General features: G+C 34.1%; 1 protein-coding gene across 1 annotated transcript in view; it reads left to right on the forward strand.

The window, feature by feature from the left end:
• DMD (dystrophin) overlaps positions 1-20,788 on the forward strand; it is a 2,174,064-nt gene that overhangs the window by 517,177 nt on the left and 1,636,099 nt on the right. The window contains exons 8-9 of the mRNA XM_031660704.1: positions 2,627-2,808; positions 3,928-4,056. Coding sequence (XP_031516564.1) covers positions 2,627-2,808; positions 3,928-4,056 — 311 coding nt within the window. The remainder of the gene's footprint in view (positions 1-2,626; positions 2,809-3,927; positions 4,057-20,788) is intronic.

Raw genomic sequence — 20,788 nt, forward strand, 5'->3', positions numbered from 1 at the left:
GTTTGGGGCAAAATGTCAATAGTTTGGTTAAATAAGTACATATTTTTTGTAATGACTGACAAGAATATTTGCATTCAGTCCACATGTTTTATGTAAATAAAATTTATTACAATGTTTGACATTTCTTGGGGCAATAAAAATGCTTGGCCAATTTTGCACCATTTTTTACTTTTTATCATGGCATATATTTGAGACCAAACATACATGCATATACCTATAACACAGCAGTGAATAGGCACAGGGTCAACCCTTTTTAATTTGTTTTCTCACATCATGGTTTTATTGAATATACTAAAAATGAAAGAGCTCTAAGTTATGTTAATCACAGGTAAAGCTGACTAGTTACTAGTGAGAAGGAAGAAAGTTTTCTAGAATTTCAAGATATGGTGAAGTATAGTATTCACCATATAAGAAACAATTGGTCAAATATTTTGAAAAACAATTACCGAATGAATTGGAGATTTGTAGGCTTCAGGATTCCAAAGCTAAGCTAGTAAGATTATTAAGGAAGGCAGTGTTCATGCACAAAATATTATTTACTTCTTCTTTAAAAAGTACTTGTAAAAATTACTTTGACCATTTGTTGGCTAATTAAAGTATAACAAGTTGAGCATATGTGTTGTATAACTTTGTACCTCTCAGCCTTGTGCATTGAAATGTCCAATAAATATCATTTGAATAAATGAATAAAACAATAAAATGGGAGATGATGTAACAGTCTGCTTATAAGTAATGTTTTTGGCCCTTATTCACAACGTAGCAGGCTAGCAGTTTCAGCATCGCTTGGGAGATTATTGGAAATGCAGAGCTACAGGCTTTACCGCTAATCTGTTGAATCGGATTCTGTAGTTTTAAAAGATCCCCAGGTGATTCATATGTACATTAAAAATTGAGAAGCACTGTATTATTCTATGGATAGAAGTGGACCAAGGAACATTAATTTTTCCCTCTCCTGTAACTTTTTAAAAATAGTTGTTCTGATTAATCATGGTTCTGATACTTGTAAAAGAATTGATGAAGTCACTTGTTCAACCTCCCTTTGTGCTAATGGACTTGAGACTTTACTCTTGGCTTTTTCACTTATAATCAGAACACGTGATCGGAATATACAAATTGAATACAGATCTCTTACTAGTAGTTAAGATAAATGTATGGCAAGGAAAATGCATTGCCACATTGCCTTGACCTCCTGCCAGGATTTATGTTTATCTTTTATCTTTGATTTTTATATTGATTAATTATTAAAAAACTAAAATTGCATACATTTATCATGTATAACATGTTTTGAAATATGTATACATTCCGGAATGGCTAAATTGAACTAATTAATACATGCATTACTTCATATGCTTATCATGTTTCATGGTGAGTACACTTTATTCTCACAGCAATTTTTAGGAATACAATACATTATTATTAATTAGGTTGTACAATAGATCTCTTGAACTTATTTTTCCTATCTAACTGAAATGTGACTTTGACCAACATCTTCCCAATCCCTACCCCACAGCCCCTCGTAAACACCATTCTACTGTCTACTTTTATGAATTCAACTTTTTAGATTCCATGTATAAGTGAGATCATGTACTTGTCTTTCTGTGCCTGGCTTATTTCACTTAATAGCCTCCAGATTTACAAATGTTGCCTCAATGACAAAATTTCCTTCTTTTTAAAGGATGAAAAAGGATGACAATGAAATGCTATCTAAATAGCATTTCATTGTCAGAACTTACGTTTTAACACTTTCTAGTATTAATGACACACTTCACATAAAGGATTACTTTACATCTTGGTTCACTGGAATGAGTGCAGTAACTAAATTGTAATGCCAAGTAGCAAATGAATCTTTTGAAGGAGCTGCCACTTTATATGTGTTATTACAAATTATTACTGACTTTAAATGCTGGGTTTCATTCACCCTCTGGATGTGGCAAAGGACGTGAAGTCAGATCAACTTCATGTGTAGGACTTTTGCATTTATCTCTAATGTCTGGGAAGGGAAACGACATTCTACTTTATCAGATGGGCCATAATATAAACAAATATTTTTAATATACAAGGAATATTAAAAATCATTATACAGTATTTTTCTGTTTATATTGTGGATACATGACTCATTTCAGCACAGAGACATATTTAGCTGTCTGCATACTTTAATATCAGCAGCATTCAATTAAAAAGGTATAAGGTTTCTTTACTGAGAACTAAAGCATTAAGCCATTTTATGTAATTGTTTAATTACCACTGCACCATTTGAATTTACATGTTAATATAACTTTCCATGGAAAGGAAAATGTAATCTTTTATTTTTGTTTCTTGCCTAATGAAAGCTACTCTGTTAGATGGGCTAGTCTGGCAATTTGACTTAGGAAAAAGTAATATAGAATAAAGTTTTCATATGAACAAGGAAAAGAAACTAACTTTACTGCTCATCTCATTGGTCTGCCAAATTGGAAAGACATTTTAGGCCTGATTATCATGTTCTAATTCATCTCTGGAGGACATTCATGGCCAACTAAGTGTTCATTAATCTATCATCTTCCTGTAACATTGATTTGTTCATTATCCTTTTAGAGTCTCAAATATAGAAACCAAGAATTGATGTGTAGTGTTAATGTGCTTACAGATGTTGCTACCACCTATCCAGATAAGAAGTCCATCTTAATGTACATCACATCACTCTTCCAAGTTTTGCCTCAACAAGTGAGCATTGAAGCCATCCAGGAAGTGGAAATGTTGCCAAGGCCACCTAAAGTGACTAAAGAAGAACATTTTCAATTACATCATCAAATGCACTATTCTCAACAGGTAAAGTGTCCAAAGGACAGGTAATAATCAAGATGTTTTCTATTTTATATGCATTTTTAGGTATTATGTGCACATATATATAAAACGAATATATATGTATATATACATGTATATATACAAAGCCTAATGTATGTATATATACAGAAAGAGAGACAGACTATGTAAACCTTTTCAGTTTTGCTTCATTGACTACAATATTCTTTTCAAGCGTATTTAAAAAATACTATTGATATGTACCATATCGTAGGAATATAGAACATAATATATTACATTTCCATTGTGTAACACACAATGAAATGAAAGGCAAACTTACATACGTATTAAACTCTAAAATCTTCATCAACTAGAACAAAGAGCTAGAGAAAGATTAAAGGGAAATATTGTTTTTAATCATTAAAAATACTTTATGGCAATATGATGTACAAAATCAGATTTTGATTATTCAGGATAACTTTGAAAATAGAAAAGTGGTTTAAAATATTTCAAATAAACATTAAAGAAAAACATGATGAAATTCTTCATTATATAACTGTATAGAATTCACTGGGGTTCTTCCTTGACATTGGCTTGTTCTTTCTCTCAACCGTGGGTAGTTTGGATGTTTTCCTGTGCTTTCTCAGGCACAAGCAATAGTGAAGAAACCTTTAGCAACATTTCTGTTGGAATGTGTGGAAAGCTTTTAGGCCAAACTCTCTCACTTTACTGAGCTAGCTCTATATTAGCTTTTGAAATCTTTAGTCCTTTCCAGGGTATGGACCTGATTAATTCTGGTTTTAGTTACTTTGGATTTAGAGAAAATTGCTTTTGGATGCCTGTTTTTGCCAGATTGAAGAGTACCATCCCATATAAATATTGGAGTTGTATTACTATGGAATCCTCATGGTTAAATAGCATGCTCATATCTTCCCAGATCATTTATTCTCCAACATGACATTAAGTGCCATAATTCTGGGAGTATACCAATTTCTAATATCATTTATATATGTTTAGTATTAAACATTAAATCTCACCGTTTCCATTTAATGTTCTGTTTTCTACCATGTTGGAAAGTAGTCCTTTTGGGTTACTTATGGTTTTTCCTCCTCCTCTCTATCCACTCCCCCAAACCCTTCTCTGCAGATCACAGTCAGTCTAGCACAGGGCTATGAGAGAACTTCTTCCCCTAAGCCTCGATTCAAGAGCTATGCCTACACACAGGCTGCTTATGTCACCACCTCTGACCCTACACGGAGCCCATTTCCTTCACAGGTCTGTCAACATTTATTCTCTGTTGTACAAACCAGAGAACTGCTTCCAAGATAATCTAACACTGCTTTTACTTGCTTGAATTTTTCAGTGCTTTCTATCTCCCCGTGAAGAGCTGTTTCATTTTTCCCAGTTTTACTGATTCCCTCATATGATTCTACTTTGTTATTGAGACTTCTCTAGGTTTACTATATGATGATTCTTCATAAATATGAATTCCCATAATAATGATTTCTACTTTCATTATGTAATAACCTCTAAGGTTCTCTTTGACAAAGGCTACTAATGGTTATAAAAAACATGAGGCTCATTAAAAGGTTTATATATGTAACTTCGAAAAGTGTGGGCAAATCTGTGAAAATTGCTAATTACACTATTTGGGGAGATTTTTCTAGATAAAGAAAATACATATACTACAAGTGAATTATTTTTTATATTCATTCCAAAATATATATTCTGTGTAAGAAAAATGCAACTGCAAGCTTCTTCATATGCTCTCCGTTAATTTTGCTAATTTAAACTTGTGTATAGCAGGCTCTGTAGTATTTATAAGAAAAAATCACACTCAAAGCAGGTCATATTCTAGGCAATGTTTCGTACTTTCTATATGAAGAAGCCTCTCAGTGGAGTTTTCCACTCTTGCAATATTGTATGGAATCCAACATACAAGAAATAGCCTTGTAGACGTTACAGCGTGGGAATGAAATGCGCTAAGTTTGCTAGATTTGCAAGAATTACTTTTTAACAAAAATGATTGATTTTGCTCAGCGGAGCCAATTTGAAACGTGCTAGATGATGTGATTTTTATCAAAACTACACTATAAATGAGAGTTTAAAAATGATAGACCTGATCCTATTGGTTAAAAAATGTGTACATTTTTGGAGACTCGATTTTTTTTTAAGATAGTGGCGTGCATTTAATTAGTAATTTATTTGGCAGTTAATTGATGCATTAGCTAAAAATTCGGAACTCTGAAATAGTTACGACCTCCATCCTTGGCTAGTTTACTTGCAAAGCTCTCTTCTCACTCCCTCTCATTCTGGACCTCTTGACTCTCCATCGACTCTCTAGACTCTATTTATACCATTCCCCCCATTGAAATCACCAAGACTTAAGGGATAAGTGCCACCTCCTAAAATTAAGGAGCATACACCAAGCAAAGATAAATGGGTTTTTTTCCCCCCTCTCATTATCACTTTATTGAGCTGCCTTTTCTAGGTTTTCTGCAATGCCTATTCTGGTAGCGCATTTTCACCTCATCACCACCTCATTAAGGCATTGCTCAGGTATGACTCCTTAATGAAGTAATTACAAATGGACTTACATCTTGATAGACTCTGCTCATTCTACCTTTGTGTAAAAATTACCGAATACATTATGTCATAAATTACAGATAATTCAACAAATTCACTTACCTGTGTTATTTAAAATAAGGCATTCAAATCAGTATAATGTTTATCCTTTGGAAAAGACACAGCACAAATCACAAGAGATGAGGAATGATATATTCTGACTGTTACTGAAGAAGCATATCAGAAGATGATGTTAAATGTAGTTAGGTTTGATAAGTGTATGCCTTTATTCACACTAAACATTAATTTCAAAAGTGTCAGAAGGACTGAGCTTACACTGCAGCTATAGGCTGTACCTGCTCTACTTCAAATGAAGTCAAGACAGGCTGGATCTGATGCCATCAGAAAGTTTTATTAAAGTGTGGTCTACAGAGAAAAATAAAGTCCTCTATAAGAGAGAGCCATGCGGGTGACTGTCCCCTATGGGAAAAACGTGCATGCCCCCACTCCCCAAACACATCACTCTGCTTTAACTGTTCATTTATTTATTCAACAAATAAGTATTCTTAGTCACAGAGCCAAATGGCTTTTATTCAGCTCTCCTAACTTTCTACCACTGAAGAAACATTTTTCTCAGCCTCTACACTCAGCAGGTTCTTCCTCTCTGACTATTCTGTGTCTTTGATTATCTGGCTCTTTCTGCTCTTCCAACTTCTTTAGCTTGTGAACCTCATGGGAGATTTCTTGGCCTTCTTATCTGTGTATTTGTTCTCTTAACATAATTTAATAATTAATAATTTAATCTGGCCTCAATCTGTATGCAATCTGTATTCAATCTGTATGCAAATGATCATTGTATCTCTGTCTTCACCACTTCCAATCTTTCTTGAGTTATAGCCACATTTCCAATTCATTTTCAACTCTGTGTTGTGTATCTATACCTTGATATCCACTAATATCTCAAACCTAGTATGTCTCCAAGTGAAATTTATTAGAGTTTCTTGTCCATTTTTTTATGTTATTCACAGTCCTAATAATATTCACAATTTTTTTCACTTAATTTTGCCCATATAACAAGGCTACTCTCCTAAACTGCCTTAAAAAGATTTATGATATATTAATAATTTATGCTTTTATGCTCATTACACATGTATTTCATGTTTTCTTCAACCAAATTAAGTCACTTGTTATCCTACACAGGTGCCCCAAAATTTTCCATATTAGCTTTTATGCTTCCCTTAGCTCGGAGTGCTTTTGTCTCTGTTTTAAATAGGCCAACTTAATTTATATTTCTAAGCCTAATTAGTAAGTGGCAGAACCTGAATTCAAATTTACATTTATCCAACTCCATGCCCATCCTCATTATACTAGGGTGACACTGCACTTTCTCTACTGTGATTCTTGTATATTGGGTTACTCACATATAGAGCAGTATTCATACATTTGATTATGTAGCACTTGTTTTTTTAATCACCTACTATGTGCCAGGTACTGTTATTGGACTAAGTGACACATAAACAAACGTACAAAACAATCTGTGTCTGAATTTATTCTAATTTTATTATCCTCCGAATCTCTTCCCTCTTGCCATATGTTTTTAACTCATTTAATAAATGGTAGGGCCGTGTGTGGTAGCTGACGCCTGTACTCCCAGCACTTTGGGAAGTCAAGGTGGGTGGATCACCTGAGGTCAGAGTTCGAGACCAACTGAACCAACATGGTAAAACCCCATCTCTACTAAAAATACAAAATTAGCTGGGTGTGGTGGTGCACGCCTGTAATCCCAGCTATTTGGGAGGCTGAGGCAGGAGAATCACTTGAACCCGGAAGGTGGAGTTTGCAGTGAGTTGATATCGTGCCATTGCATTACATCCTGGGCAACAAGAGTGAAACTCTGTCTCAAAAAAATAAATAATAAAAATAAACAAATGGTATGATATGAGCATTTTAATTTTACATGTGAGCTTTTCTGTTTCATGATCTCTAGCACAGCATATCTGGTAGCAGAATTGGAGGCCAATATTTCATCAAAGTCATTTCCCTCCTGATGGAGTAGATGTGACTTAGGAAATAATTAGAGAAACCGAGGATTATTGTGAGGTTTCTGTTTTAAGCAACTGGCCAAATATAGAGTTGCCACAAACCAAGATGGATGAGACTGTAGAAGGAACAGGTTTGGGAGTGAACATTAGGATTTCAGTTTTAAACATATTAATCTTGAAGTGCCTATAAGGCTATGAATGCATGTAAAGAAAGGGGATCTAAGATCAGAGTTGAGGATAATAATTTAGAAGTCAACACGTTGATAGTATTTAAATCCATTGGCCAGGATAAGATTACCAAGGGAAAATGTATAGACAGATAAGAGGTCTCTAGATGTATATATGATGAGGCATCAGCAAAGGGGCTGAAAAAGGTGGCTGGAAAGGGGAGAGAAAAAGCTGAAAAGAAAGGAAATGATGGATGTGGTATTCTGGAATCCAGAAGAAAGTGTTTTCAGGGAAAGGAAGATGTCTAACTACATTAAATATTGCTGGTTAGTTCAAATAACTTGATGATTGAAAATTATTCAGTGAATTCAGCAAAACATCAGTAGTGTAAGATGTCTGGGAAATCCTAATATATAGCAGTTACTACAATGGAATTACTATTCACTCTTAAAACTTGGCCATTTAGACCAATAAGTTACGTGCTCACTCTAGTTTATATCCACTTTAATAAGAACAATTTCAGTGGTGCGTGCATGTGTGTGTGTTGGGAGGTGTTGCTGATTACAGTAGGTTCAAACGACAGTAAAAGTGTAAGGCTACCTGCATTGTAACACTTAAAAAAATATACTGAGAGCTGAGTGCAGTGGGTCATGCCTGTAATCCTGGCACTTTGGGAGGCGGAGGCAGGCAGATCACTTGAGGCTAGGAGTTTGAGACCAGCCTGGCCAACATGGCGAAACCCTGTCTCTACTGAAAACACAAAAAGTAACTGGGTGTGGTGGCACACACCTGTAATCCCAGTTACTTGTGAAGCTGAGGCAGTTGCAGTCAGGAGGCAGAGGTTGCAGTGAGCTGAGATTGGCCGCTGCACTCCAGTCTGGACGACAGGGCAAGACTCTGTCTCAAAACACTACCGTAAATAGTTGATGGCCACAGAAACAAAAACACACTTCTTTTAAATTATCCCATCCTGATAACTACTCATGTGTCTATGTATTAGTTTTCAATTTTTGATGCAACGACTACAAACCTAGTGGCCCTGAACAATGCATATTCATTATTTTACAGTTCTGTAGTTCAGATGTTTAAAACAGATCTCATTGAGCTAACATTAACATATCAGCAGGGCTGCCTTCCTTCTGGAGGCTGTAGAGGAGCATCTATTTCTATGGCTTTTCTAGCTTCTAGAGGCTGACCACATTCATTGGCTCATGGCTGCCTTTCAACTTCAAAGCAGACAAGGGCAAATTGAGTCTTTCTCACATGACATCACTCTGACCTATACTCTTCTGCCCCCCAACTTCTACTTTTAAGAGCCTTCATTATTACTTACTTGTTATGTGACCTTGAGAGAATTTCTTGAACTCTGAGCCTCAGTTTCCTCATGTGTATTATTGAAACTATTTCTAACTCATAGAGCTATTTAGGAGAGTTAAATGAGATGAATTACATAAAGAACATTTCATGGCATAAGCACATTGTAAGTGCTCAAAAAAACAACAAAACAAAACAAAACAAAACAGTTACCGATATGATTACTACTTTAGATACTTCAGGGGATAGATAAGATTTTGTGGTCTGATCTGAGAAAATTTTTATATTTTTATTAGCACTTCTATGAGAAGAGATAGCCTGGATTCTGATTTATAAACAAACTCACAACCTGTATAGAGTTTGGCAAGTTAATATACCGAGTAAAAGATTCCAAGGAAAAGGATATCCTTTTTAGTTATGAGGTTGCTGAGGAACAATCTTGGAACCATGCAGAGTGAAACATAGTAATGCCTTTTATAAAGCAGAAAAAGCACTTCTAGGTGATTCCACATCCAGCAATCCTGTGTTGGGAGGGGATGAAGGAGAGGAGATTTTTCACTCTATCTCTGCCATTGCCCCTCCTGACACAACTTGTCCCTCAGACTGTACACAGATTGTAGAAAGGAATTGGCAAACAGAGGATGCAAAGCCAGCTAGTGGGGACCACTCCTTAGATTAAAATTATCATTGATTTGCTTCAAGGAAGCCTTTATACATTCTGATGTGACTGAACAAGTGACCCAGAAACAGAATTGTTAGGTTTTAGTCAACTCTATAAATTGGTACACTGAAGACTTCTGAGTAGAATTTTAAAACTGGAAAGAACCTTAAAGTGAATATATGTGATGTTATTTTCAACAGATACACTCTTATCCTTTAACTTCTTTTGAAATCTTACTTTATTGTGGTAAGAACACTTAACATGGGATTTGCCCTCTTAACTGATTTTTAAGTGTAAAATACAGCATTATTCACTATAGGTATAGGCATAAGTTGTACAATAGATCTTGAGAATTTTCTCATCTTTGATAACTGAACCTTTGTTAATTAACAGCTTCCCATTTCCTCCTCTCCAAAGCCTCTAGCAACTATTACTTCACTCTCTGATTTGATCAGCTTATTTTACGTACCTCTTATACATAGAATCATGCAGTATTTGTCCTTCTGTCACTGTCTCATTTCACTTCCCATAATGTCCTTAGGGTTCACCCATGTTGTTAACGTGGCAAGATCTCATTCTTTTTGAATATTAATCTCTTGTATGTGTGTAATACATTTTCTTTACTCATCCATCAGTGGACACTGAGGATGTTTACACGTCTTGGCTATTGTGAATAGTGTTGCAATGAATATGGGATTGCAGGTATCCCTTCAAGATCCTGATTTCAATTCTTTTGGATAAATATCCAGAAGTGAGATTGCTAGATCAAGTGGTAGTTCTGTTTTTAATTTTTTGAGGAACCACCATATTATTTTCCATAATAGCCATGCCATTTTTTACTTCACTAACAATGTACAGTAGTTGCAATTTTTCCACATCCTCACTAATGCATTTTTTAATAGTAGGCGTCTAACAGGTGTAAATGTGATAGCTCATTCTGCTTTTCATTTCACATTTCCCTGATAATTCATAATGTTGAACATATTTTCATACACCTGTTGGCCATTTGGGTGTCATCTTTGGAGAAATGTCTATTCAAGCTTTTAGCCTGTTTTTAATTGGGTTTTTAGGGTTTTTTGCCAATGAGTTGTAGGAGTTCTTTATATATTTTAGAAAATAACCAGCTGTTAATATAAGGTCTTCAGGTCTGACCACAAAATCTTATCTAAGTCCTGATGTATTTAAAACAGTAGTCATGATATTAGTTGCTGTTATTTTGATAACTTAGAATGTAGCGATACCATGAAGTATTCTTTATGTAATTCATTTTATTTAACTCTCCTAATAGCTCTGAATTAGAAATAATTCTCATAATGTATACATATGGTTTGTATTTTTCCCATTCCATAGATTGCCTTTTCACAGTGTTGTTTTCTTTTCTGAACAGAATTTTAGTTTTATGTAGTCTCAATAGTATTTTTTGTTTCTGTTGCTTGTGCTTTTAGTGTCATATCCATGAAATAATTGCCAGGATGAATGTCACAAGATTTTTCCAATGTTTTCTTCTAGGAGTTTTATGGATTGAGGTTTTACATTTACATATTTTATCCATTCGGAGTTGATATTTGCATATGGCATAAGATAAGCATCCAATTTCATTCTTTTGCGTGTGGATATCCAGTTTTGTCCAACACCATTTATAGAAGAGATTATCCTTTCCTCCTTATGTATGCTTGGCTCTATTGTGGAATATCAGTTAACCCTATATGTGTAGATTTATTTCTGGGCCCTCTATTCTGTTCCATTGGTCTGTATGTCTGTCTTCATGACAATACAATTTATTTTTAATTACTGTAGTTTTGTAATATATTTTGAAATCAGGAAGTGTGATACCTCCAATTTTGTACTTCTTTCTCAAGGTTGATTTAGCCATTTGGGATTCTTTGTGATTCCATATGCATTTCAGAGTTTTTCTCTGTGTGAAAAATGCCATTGGAATTTTGATAAAGATTACATTCTGTAAATTGCTTTGAATATAATGACAGTTTTAAGTCCTTCTATCCGTGAATGTAGGATATCTTTCCATTTGATTTTGTCATCTTTAATTTCTTTCATCAATGTTTCATAGTTTCCAGTGCATTCTCTTTGACCTCTTTAGTTTATCACTGTTTTTTGTTTTTTTTTTTTTTTTTTTTTTTGGTGCTATTGTACATGGAATTTGTCTGCTAATTTCCTTTTCATTATTAGTTCAAAGAAACTCAACTAATTTTTGTATGATTTTGTATTCTACAACTTTTCTGATTTTCTAATTGGTTCTAGTGTTTTTAATAGATTGTAGGGTTTTCTATTCATAAGATTATGTCATCTGCAAATAGGAATAATATTCTTCATTTCTGATTTATATACCTTTTATTTATTTATTTATTTATTTATTTTTTTGCCTAATTATTCTATCAAGGACTTCCAGTATTGCCATCAGTAGAAGTGGCAAGAATGGGCATACTTACCTTGTTTATCCTGTTCCTGATTTCATAGAAAATCCTTTCAGTTCGCAGTTGTTATGATATGAGCTGCGATCTTTTTATATATGACTTTTGTAATGAAGCAATTTCCTTCTATTCCTAGTTTGTTGAGAGTTTAATGGTTTTTTTTTTTTTTAAATAACGAAATTGTGTTGAATTTTGCCGAACAAGTTTTTAGCATCTAATGGAATGAACATGTGACTTCTTATTTATTCTGTTAACGTGGTTTATCAAACTAATTGATTTTCATGTTGAACCATCCTTGTATCCCAAGGATAAATCTCACTTGGTCATGGTGTATGATCCTTTTAATGTGTTGTTAAAGTTTGCTGGAATTTTTTTGCGAGTTTTGCCTCTATATCCATCAAGGATATTGACCTGCAGTTTTCTTGGGATGTCTTTTTCTGGTTTTGGTAATGCTGACCTTATAAAGTGAATTTGGAAGTGCTCCTTCCACTTCAGTGTTTTTGTTTTGTTTTGTTTTGTTTTGTTTTTTTGAAGAGTTTGAGAAACATTGACATTCTTTTTTTAAATGTCTGATAAAATCACTATGAAGTCACCTGGTCTTGTGTTTTCTTTGTTGGGAGATGAAAAATTACTGATTCATTCTCCTTTGATCTATTCAGACTTTCTATTTTTACACAGTTCAGATTTGGTAGGTTTTATGTTTCTAGGAATTTAACCATTTTTTAAGATGACACAGTTTCTTGGTGTAAAATTGTTAATAGTGGCATCTTTATTAAGATTAAAGGAGCGTTTTTGTGTTACAGTCCAAAAACCTAGAGGTTTTTTAAAAAAATGATTTAGCATAAGCAACTTAAAAATAAAAAGTTATTTAAGGTAAAGCCCTCATTAAGTATGGAAATTTTATAAGGATAGTATAACCAAAATACATCATTTATTCCACTAGGTGTGTCTGCATTTAGGAAATCTGTTAAATGCCTAGCATGTAATTTACATTTATTATTTCTGATTTTCAAAACAACCTTATAAACATGTAACTCCACAAATGGAGTTATCTATCAAAATAAGTTAGGAAATGGATGCCTAAAAAAAGGTTGAATAGTGTGGGAATGTTATTTTTCTTGATCTATAAGTGATAATTCTAAATAAGAATAGGAAATTTTCTGTCATCCATGTCACAAATATATTTCCTGTTTTGTCCTCTGAATTATCCTATTCCTGTTTATGTTGATGTAAATAAGAATTTTAATGGTGTTAAACTTTTCAAAGAAGATTAAAGAACATTCCATAGCTAAGATATTAAGATGAAAACAGGAGTATAATAGGAATCTGGTCTGTGGGACCTGCATATGCTATTTTCCCTCTATTACTCAGTTTTCTAATCTCTAAAATGGAGATACTTTCAACTTTCCATGGGGTGGCTAAAATAATGCATAGTGTATGTGAGAAAAGCCTTCACTATAACAGTGTGTGTGAGAGAAAAACGACTCCATTCACCTTCTTACACAACAGGCATTCGATAATATTTAAGTATTTAAGGGTAAAGAAATATTTACAACAACATGGATCAACACTCTTCCCATTTTGCATTATATTTATAAATAACTCTGTAATCTTAAAAATTAGCCAGGCGTGGTGGCAGGCGCCTGTAGTCCCAGCTACTTAGAAGCCTGAGGCAGGAGAATGGCGTGAACCCGGAAGGCAGAGTTTGCAGTGAGCCGAGGTCCAGATCGCGCCACTGCACTCCAGCCTGGGCTACAGAGCGAGACTCTGTCTCAAAAAAAAAAAAAAAAAATATACAAAAAAAAAAAAAAAAAAAAAAAAAAAAAAAAAAAATATATATATATATATATATATATATATATTTCAAAAAGTGTAGAATGAAAGTCCATTTTTACGTTTGGTAAAGATATTTGGAGTTTCTGGAAGAGATGATACGTTATTTTACCAACCATTCTGGAAAATGACTTTTCTGTCTCTTGATACCAGAGATAGGTCCAGAGGTATTGCTGTGGATGTTACAAAAATAGAGTCAATTTTTTCAAACCAAGGATATTTGAATGCTCTCATTTAAGTCATGTTTATTACATTTTATGGGATTTGTAGGTTCCTAGAATTTGAATGAATTATTGGATGGAATTGAGCTAATCTGTGTTACAATGTTTAAGCAGGTTAGGGTGGTTTATTTGTAATCATTAATAGATTGTTTGGATCTCCACATATAGGCTAGATGCAGTATGCCTTCTTTAGGAAGGGCCTCTTAAGGAATATCTTTGTCAAACATTCAGTTTAATACTTTTTTATTATTATTTTTCTTTTACAAATCAAGTCTTTACGGAAGTAAGAATTTGTATTAAAATTGATTCACCTTCTTAGTTGTTGTGTGATTCAGTTATCTCTTGGCATACCTGTGTAATGCTTAGCTCACCTGTGTAATACAGGTGTGCTTACCTTGTTCACCATAACTATTGCCATGTAGCAAATCACCTCAAAACTTGGGAGCTTACAAAAACAACATTCAGTTTTCTTATTATCTCTCTTGATTCTGGGGCTCAGCTGGGTTCAGGGCTTCTCACATAGGTGTAATAAAATAGTAGATGAAGCTGAAGTCATTTTTGAAGGCTTCTTCACTCACATGCCGGTTGGCTACTGCTGGAACTTCAGCCAGGGCAGTTGACTGGAACATGTATATGTGGCCTCATTTAATCTGCAGCCCCTCACTAAATGCTGGCTGGATTCTAAGGGTAAGTGACCCAAAGAGTACCAAGCAGAAACTTTATTGCCTTTTGTGCTTAGTCTTGGAAGTCACATAGTATAACTTCTGTCATGGTTGGGGTCCATCCTAGTCAAGGGGAGGAAACATAAACCCAACTCTTGATGGAGAAGTGTCGATGTTACATAATAAGAAGAACATGTAAGATGAAACATACTGTATTCATCTTTAAAAATACAATCTGTCGGAACTTACAAGATTCTTCTGAAGAATCCAGGTCAGTTGTGAAACGTGGCTAGCATGGTTCCTAACAGGTATTCAATAAAGTGCACTCTACTCACTGATGACTGTACTTGTTTTATGTAAGCTTGTACATATCTTCAAATATCCAGGCTCCTGATTAAGAAGTTTGCGAATGTCCTTGCACATAAGTGTCACGGAGTAGGAGACGAAATGGCCACCTAATTGCTTTCTAGCACAAATGAAATTTCAAATTCATTTGGAAATAATTTGTATGTGTAATTTAATGCCAAGAATATTAAGTAAAGAGCAACCTCTACACCCTTCATTTTACAGGTGAAGACACTGAAGCTCAGATATGCTAAGTCATATACCTAAGATTACAGAGCAGAAATACTGGGTCTAGGATCCTGATATCCTGAATTTTGTTAAATATGATGTCTTCTTAAGGATTATAATTATTTTAAGCTAATTCATCACATTGTCACATTTTCTGTAGGAAAATCTCTAGTTTCTACATTCATTGAGTAACTTGATTTTCTTTTTCGCATTTATTTTATTACAATCTATTTTGTTTTTAGAATATAGTATTTTTAATCTTTTCTCTTTAAATTATTAACCTTATATTTTAATGAAACTATATTCAAAGTGTGGTAATATCAAAATTAAGATACGTGACAATCATGATTGAAAATGAAAACTTAAAGAGATATATTTCTTTTTTTTTTTTTTGAGATGGAGTTTTTGCTTTATTGCCCCAGCTGAAGTGCAGCGGCACGATCTTGGCTCAGTGCAACCTCCGCCTCCTGGGTTCAAGCAGTTCTCCTGCCTCAGCCTCCTGAGTAGCTGGTATTACAGGTGCCTGCCACTACATCCAGCTAATTTTTGTATTATTTAGTAGAGACAAGGTTTCACCATGTTAGCCAGGCTGGTCTTGAACTCTTGACCTCAGGTGATCCACCCGCCTTAGCCATTCGAAGTTCTGTGATTACAGGCGTGAGTCACTGTGCCCGGCCATACAGATATATTTCTTAAAATGTATAACTAGTGGATACCCATGCCTAATTTTAATCCCTGCTATAGAATTCTGGCAGCACATATCTTGGCATATTTGTGGTCTTTATCTACAAATGATATCAGTGAAAACATGTAATAATGCTTGGTTAGTCAACATAAACTTGTTACCAAACTTGTAGATCAACACAGAACGTCCTATTATGTAATACATGCGGTAAATCCGTGTGGGTCTCAAATCTACTAGCAAACTTTTTTATTTTCACTAAGAGTTTACCCCCTTAACCATATAAATGTAAAGAAAACTATTAATTCTTTTGGAGAGAGATCTTATTTAATAGTAATTAATTTAGAGTGACTTTAAAATCAACACATAATTAGTGCTCACCTATTTTGTTCATTATAAACTTTAATAGAAATACAGTCATTTTTTAAATTATGAGAATGCTATTAATCTTTGGGGAAATAAACTATCTTTGGAAAGATTAATAATGAGTTGATGGTATTGTTATGAGACTCCTTATTTCCAGATCATCTGCATACCAATTCAGCTACATAAAGTCATGTTCCTCTTTTTTGTATAGTAAATCCAGATTTTCAAGCTTAGCATTTCAAATATTTATTTCCATTAGTTCAGTTATTTACAGCGTAATGATGCCAATGATGAGAGCTATGTATGACAATGGGATTACTACACGATAAAATTGACTTACAGTGAACATTTATGAAAATGTTTATTAGATTTCTCTGGGATCTCTGGTTAATTTAAAATCTTAGAACATTTTATCTTCATTATAACATGTCCCAAGGAAATTTTTGGTTGAAAGATTAGCATTATAAAAAGAGAACTTTAATTAGAAATTTCTATATTGTGGGTCCGATTGCTAAATCCAGTGGCAATTATCTGCTTCCTGTGATACGTAGTTCTCTTTCTGAAACATTCAAATTTACTTTATAATACCTCAAAAAGTCATTTAAAGAAGAAATTTAGATCATTAATGGAATGAGAAATAAGATGTGCCCATGGATTCTTCTACTTCTGTTTTATCATTTAAATTTCATGTGAGCCAGATGATTAAAGTCATTTTAACTATTTGGTACCTCAAATAGTTCAGGAACAAGTGTGCCGGAAGCACTGTAGTATTACCATTAATTTAATAATTGCTTATTGCCCGCTTGATCCTAGAAGCCAGGAATAAATGTGAATTAAAGTTTCTATAAGCTCTTAAAAATCTTAACATTTCTATTACTTCATAGACCATGATTATAGTGAAGTATTTATTGAGTTAAAGGAATTTAGTAAGGCAATTCTTGCATCATGTATTGGTTATGATGCTTTTAAGAAAGACTCTAAAGAAACAAGTCAAATACAAAGTTGGGAAAATTATTTGTAACATTTATAATATATGAAGGATTGATAGCCCTCATAAATAATGCTGATAAATCAATAAGTAAAACTAGAACACCGCAATAGGAAAATTCATGAAGAACATGAGCCAGAAAATGACAAAAGTGAAAAAGCTAATATATCATTAAGCATATAAAAAGACTTACCATCTACTTAATAAGAAAAAAAAAAAAACAATAAAATTATTTTTAACTACCAGATAGGCAGATTGAAACAGTGATAATACTGATAACTTTGCAGAACATAAACAGGAAGCATCAAAAGTTATAAGAGGGCTTATGACAGAATAAATTGATGCTGTCCTTCTGGTGCATAATTTTTCAATCACAAAATTTCAATTTAGGGGTAATCTGGTAAGTGAAATGATGTAAGACATAGTTAAAACAGGTTTTCAAAGAGGGAAAGTTTAATAAACACTTTGAATAGTTATCACCATGGGATTAATAAAATTTAGGGGAAGTATATTTAATGCAATATCGTGAAACCTTTAAAATTCATGCTATAGATAAATACTTATTACCATGCTGTAAAGATAGCACTGATAAATGGTTAGATTAAAAGCACAAGTTTCAAATGGAGTATATATTTATGTGTTATGTGTGCATATATATATGTGTGTGTGGCTATATACATACAGAAATACACATATCTACCAGTAATACTAAACATTTCCATAGGGAGTATGTTCTATTCTAAGTTATATATACAGGTTGTCTCTAACAGCACTTTCCCTCTGTGCCTATTTCCCTAGTCTCATCCTCATAACTAGAACTCTAAATCCATTATGTATACACACTGTGTGTGTGTGTGTGTGTGTGTGTGTTTCACTTTTGCTTCTATGTTGCAATTTTTTTCATTGGAAATTTAACAGCTTACTATTTTTACCTTAATTTTTAAAGAAATAAGTCATTGTTACTCAATGGCCCTTGAAATATTGAGGCAATATGTCTAAATAACCTCTCGTTAGATGAATAGTTACATTCATTACTTCTTTCAATAGAAAATTGTTGAGTAATTATTATATCCTAGAAATGACCATAAAGCTGTTTGCCAGGATAACCCAATTGTGGTTTGGAGATTTACTGATATATCACAATATGCAGGTTAAAGACTATTGTTAGAATGTGTTACTAGTCACTTAATATTTATTAAGTGCTATCTAAACCAGTCATTCTAGATCCGATCATTAAATTTCACTACCTTATAATAACTTTTTCATTCCATGGTATACTGTGAATCAACAAGGGGTTACTATTCATTGTGGTCATTTGGAAACCCAGCCTGATGAAACAGCCACTAGGATACTGCCAGTCATTCTGCAGAGGGAAAGAAAATTCTGGAAGGTCTTGTGCTGGCAATTGCTTGAACTGGAAGTGACGTATCTACTTCAGTTCACAACTCACGAGCACAACTAGTTGGATGGTCTCACCCAACTTAGAACTAAGAAATACATTCGTATTACATGTCTCAAAGGTAGAAAGCTGGAAACAAGTACGGATGGTGTTAATAACTGCTATACTGCTACATTTGTTTTCAGAAACCTCTAAGGACAAAATGAACTATAAATTAAAACACGGTTATGCTCTCAAAATTTGTTTTTTTGATATGAACTCTTCAAGCATAAATTACAAAATTGAAATCATAAACTAAGCTTGCTAAAATTCATAGGGTCAGACATGTGATACTTGAATACTTTACTCGCTAATAGAAATGTCCCAAAATGCAATAAAAGGCTTTGGGGGATAATGAGCCCTCTGTCAGAAGAAGTGTTTAAGTATAGACTACCTAATGAGACTGATTGTAAAAGACAGTCGGTCACTGGACACATGGCTTATTTAGTATGTTCACTTACTATGTGCCGGACCCATATAGCTGTCTAAGATGACCTTTTGTCTCCTTTGCAAGCCTTAAATCCATAATTCTAGTCCATGGCTCTTGTGGAATAGTGGTAACTATTATGGAATGAGAGACAGTGAACCAAGTATGGGGAACATATATGACCATATTATTGCCCTTAAGAAATTTACAAACTAAGTAGAGAAGGTGTTGGGAGTAGCTCTAAATTCTGAAATAATTTCACTTTACACATGGAAGAAAATCCAAAACACCATCATGATTTGTTCCCTATAGGTGTCCTACCTTCTTTACTACCCTTAACCCCATTACTTAGCTCCAGATACACTGGCCTACTAGCTTGGTATCAAATAGGTCAAGCATACTTCAAGTTCAGTGACTTTACATATGTATTTCCTTCTTCTTGGAAGGTTTTTTTTCTCAGATATTCATATGGCTCACTTCCTTACCTTAGACCTCAAAGAGATCTTTTCTGACTCCCCTATTTAATATGTCACTACTATTGTTCTACTTTCAAAGCTTTAATTTTTTCCCTCATTGTATTTATCACTACCAACATTATGATATTTGCAGGTTGTTTTTCTCTAATGAGTAAAAACTCCAAGAGGAAAAGGACTAGAATATATACTAGGTATGTAAAGCATATTGATTAAATGAATACAAGCATTGCGTATTTCTTTTATACGCCCAAGTTTGCAATTGTATTGTGTATTCTAAGAGTTGAGTGAACAGCAATACTTAGGGGAGCAGCTACCCGTGACTCTAACACATTGTTGAGGGTTTTGAAGAAGGTCCTGCAATATAAACCCTGCTGCAGCACAGTTGTACATCATCTTCCTTCTTTTCCTGGGAATTATTTATCCCATCAACCTCATTGTAATAGAAGATCTATGTATAAAAGAATGAGTAATACAAGGTGGGATATGTTACCTTGTATTTCAAACACATGTTTTATTTTCCAAACTAATTTCAGTGATTGGGGAGATGGTACAAATATAAATATATAAGGCTCGTTACAAACATGATGAATGGGATCCAAGAATCAGCCATTTATGCATCCTACAACAGGTATCGACAGGTACTCAGGAAGGTTTCCATAGAGTAAGTTCATCTTGAACAGAGCTTTTTAGGAGACTTAGATAAGAAAAGAATGAAAATACTTTAGGTGGGACATGATTTTAATAAACGGTATTACTAAAGTCATGGAAATAAGCCTATGCTTAAGAGATGGATGAAGCAGATTTTGGGGACTCTTAGCTGCTCTAAGAATTTTTATCGTCTAATAGTAAAAAGATGAGGTAAAGAGGAAAACTATTACTTACTGATTAAGGGCAGAAAATGTATGGAGAAGGAATTGGTGAAAAGTGATGTAAAATATAACTAGGAAATAAATAGACCTAGAGAAGGAACCAGAAATAGATGAGCAGCTGTGGACTCTTACCCCTGCTCCCACCTCAAATATAAGGGGTGTAGCCTGAGGGTTTTCTGTTCAAAACAACTTTGAGTGTGTATGTTTGCTGGGGAGAAAGGTTGGGGGTGTGGAAGGAGAGGAGGTGGGGGGAGAGAGCAAACAATGTTGAGGCTTAAAATGAAATTTCTATT

Source organism: Papio anubis, chromosome X (assembly GCF_008728515.1).
Source record: "Papio anubis isolate 15944 chromosome X, Panubis1.0, whole genome shotgun sequence".
Taxonomy (NCBI): Eukaryota; Metazoa; Chordata; class Mammalia; order Primates; family Cercopithecidae; genus Papio; species Papio anubis.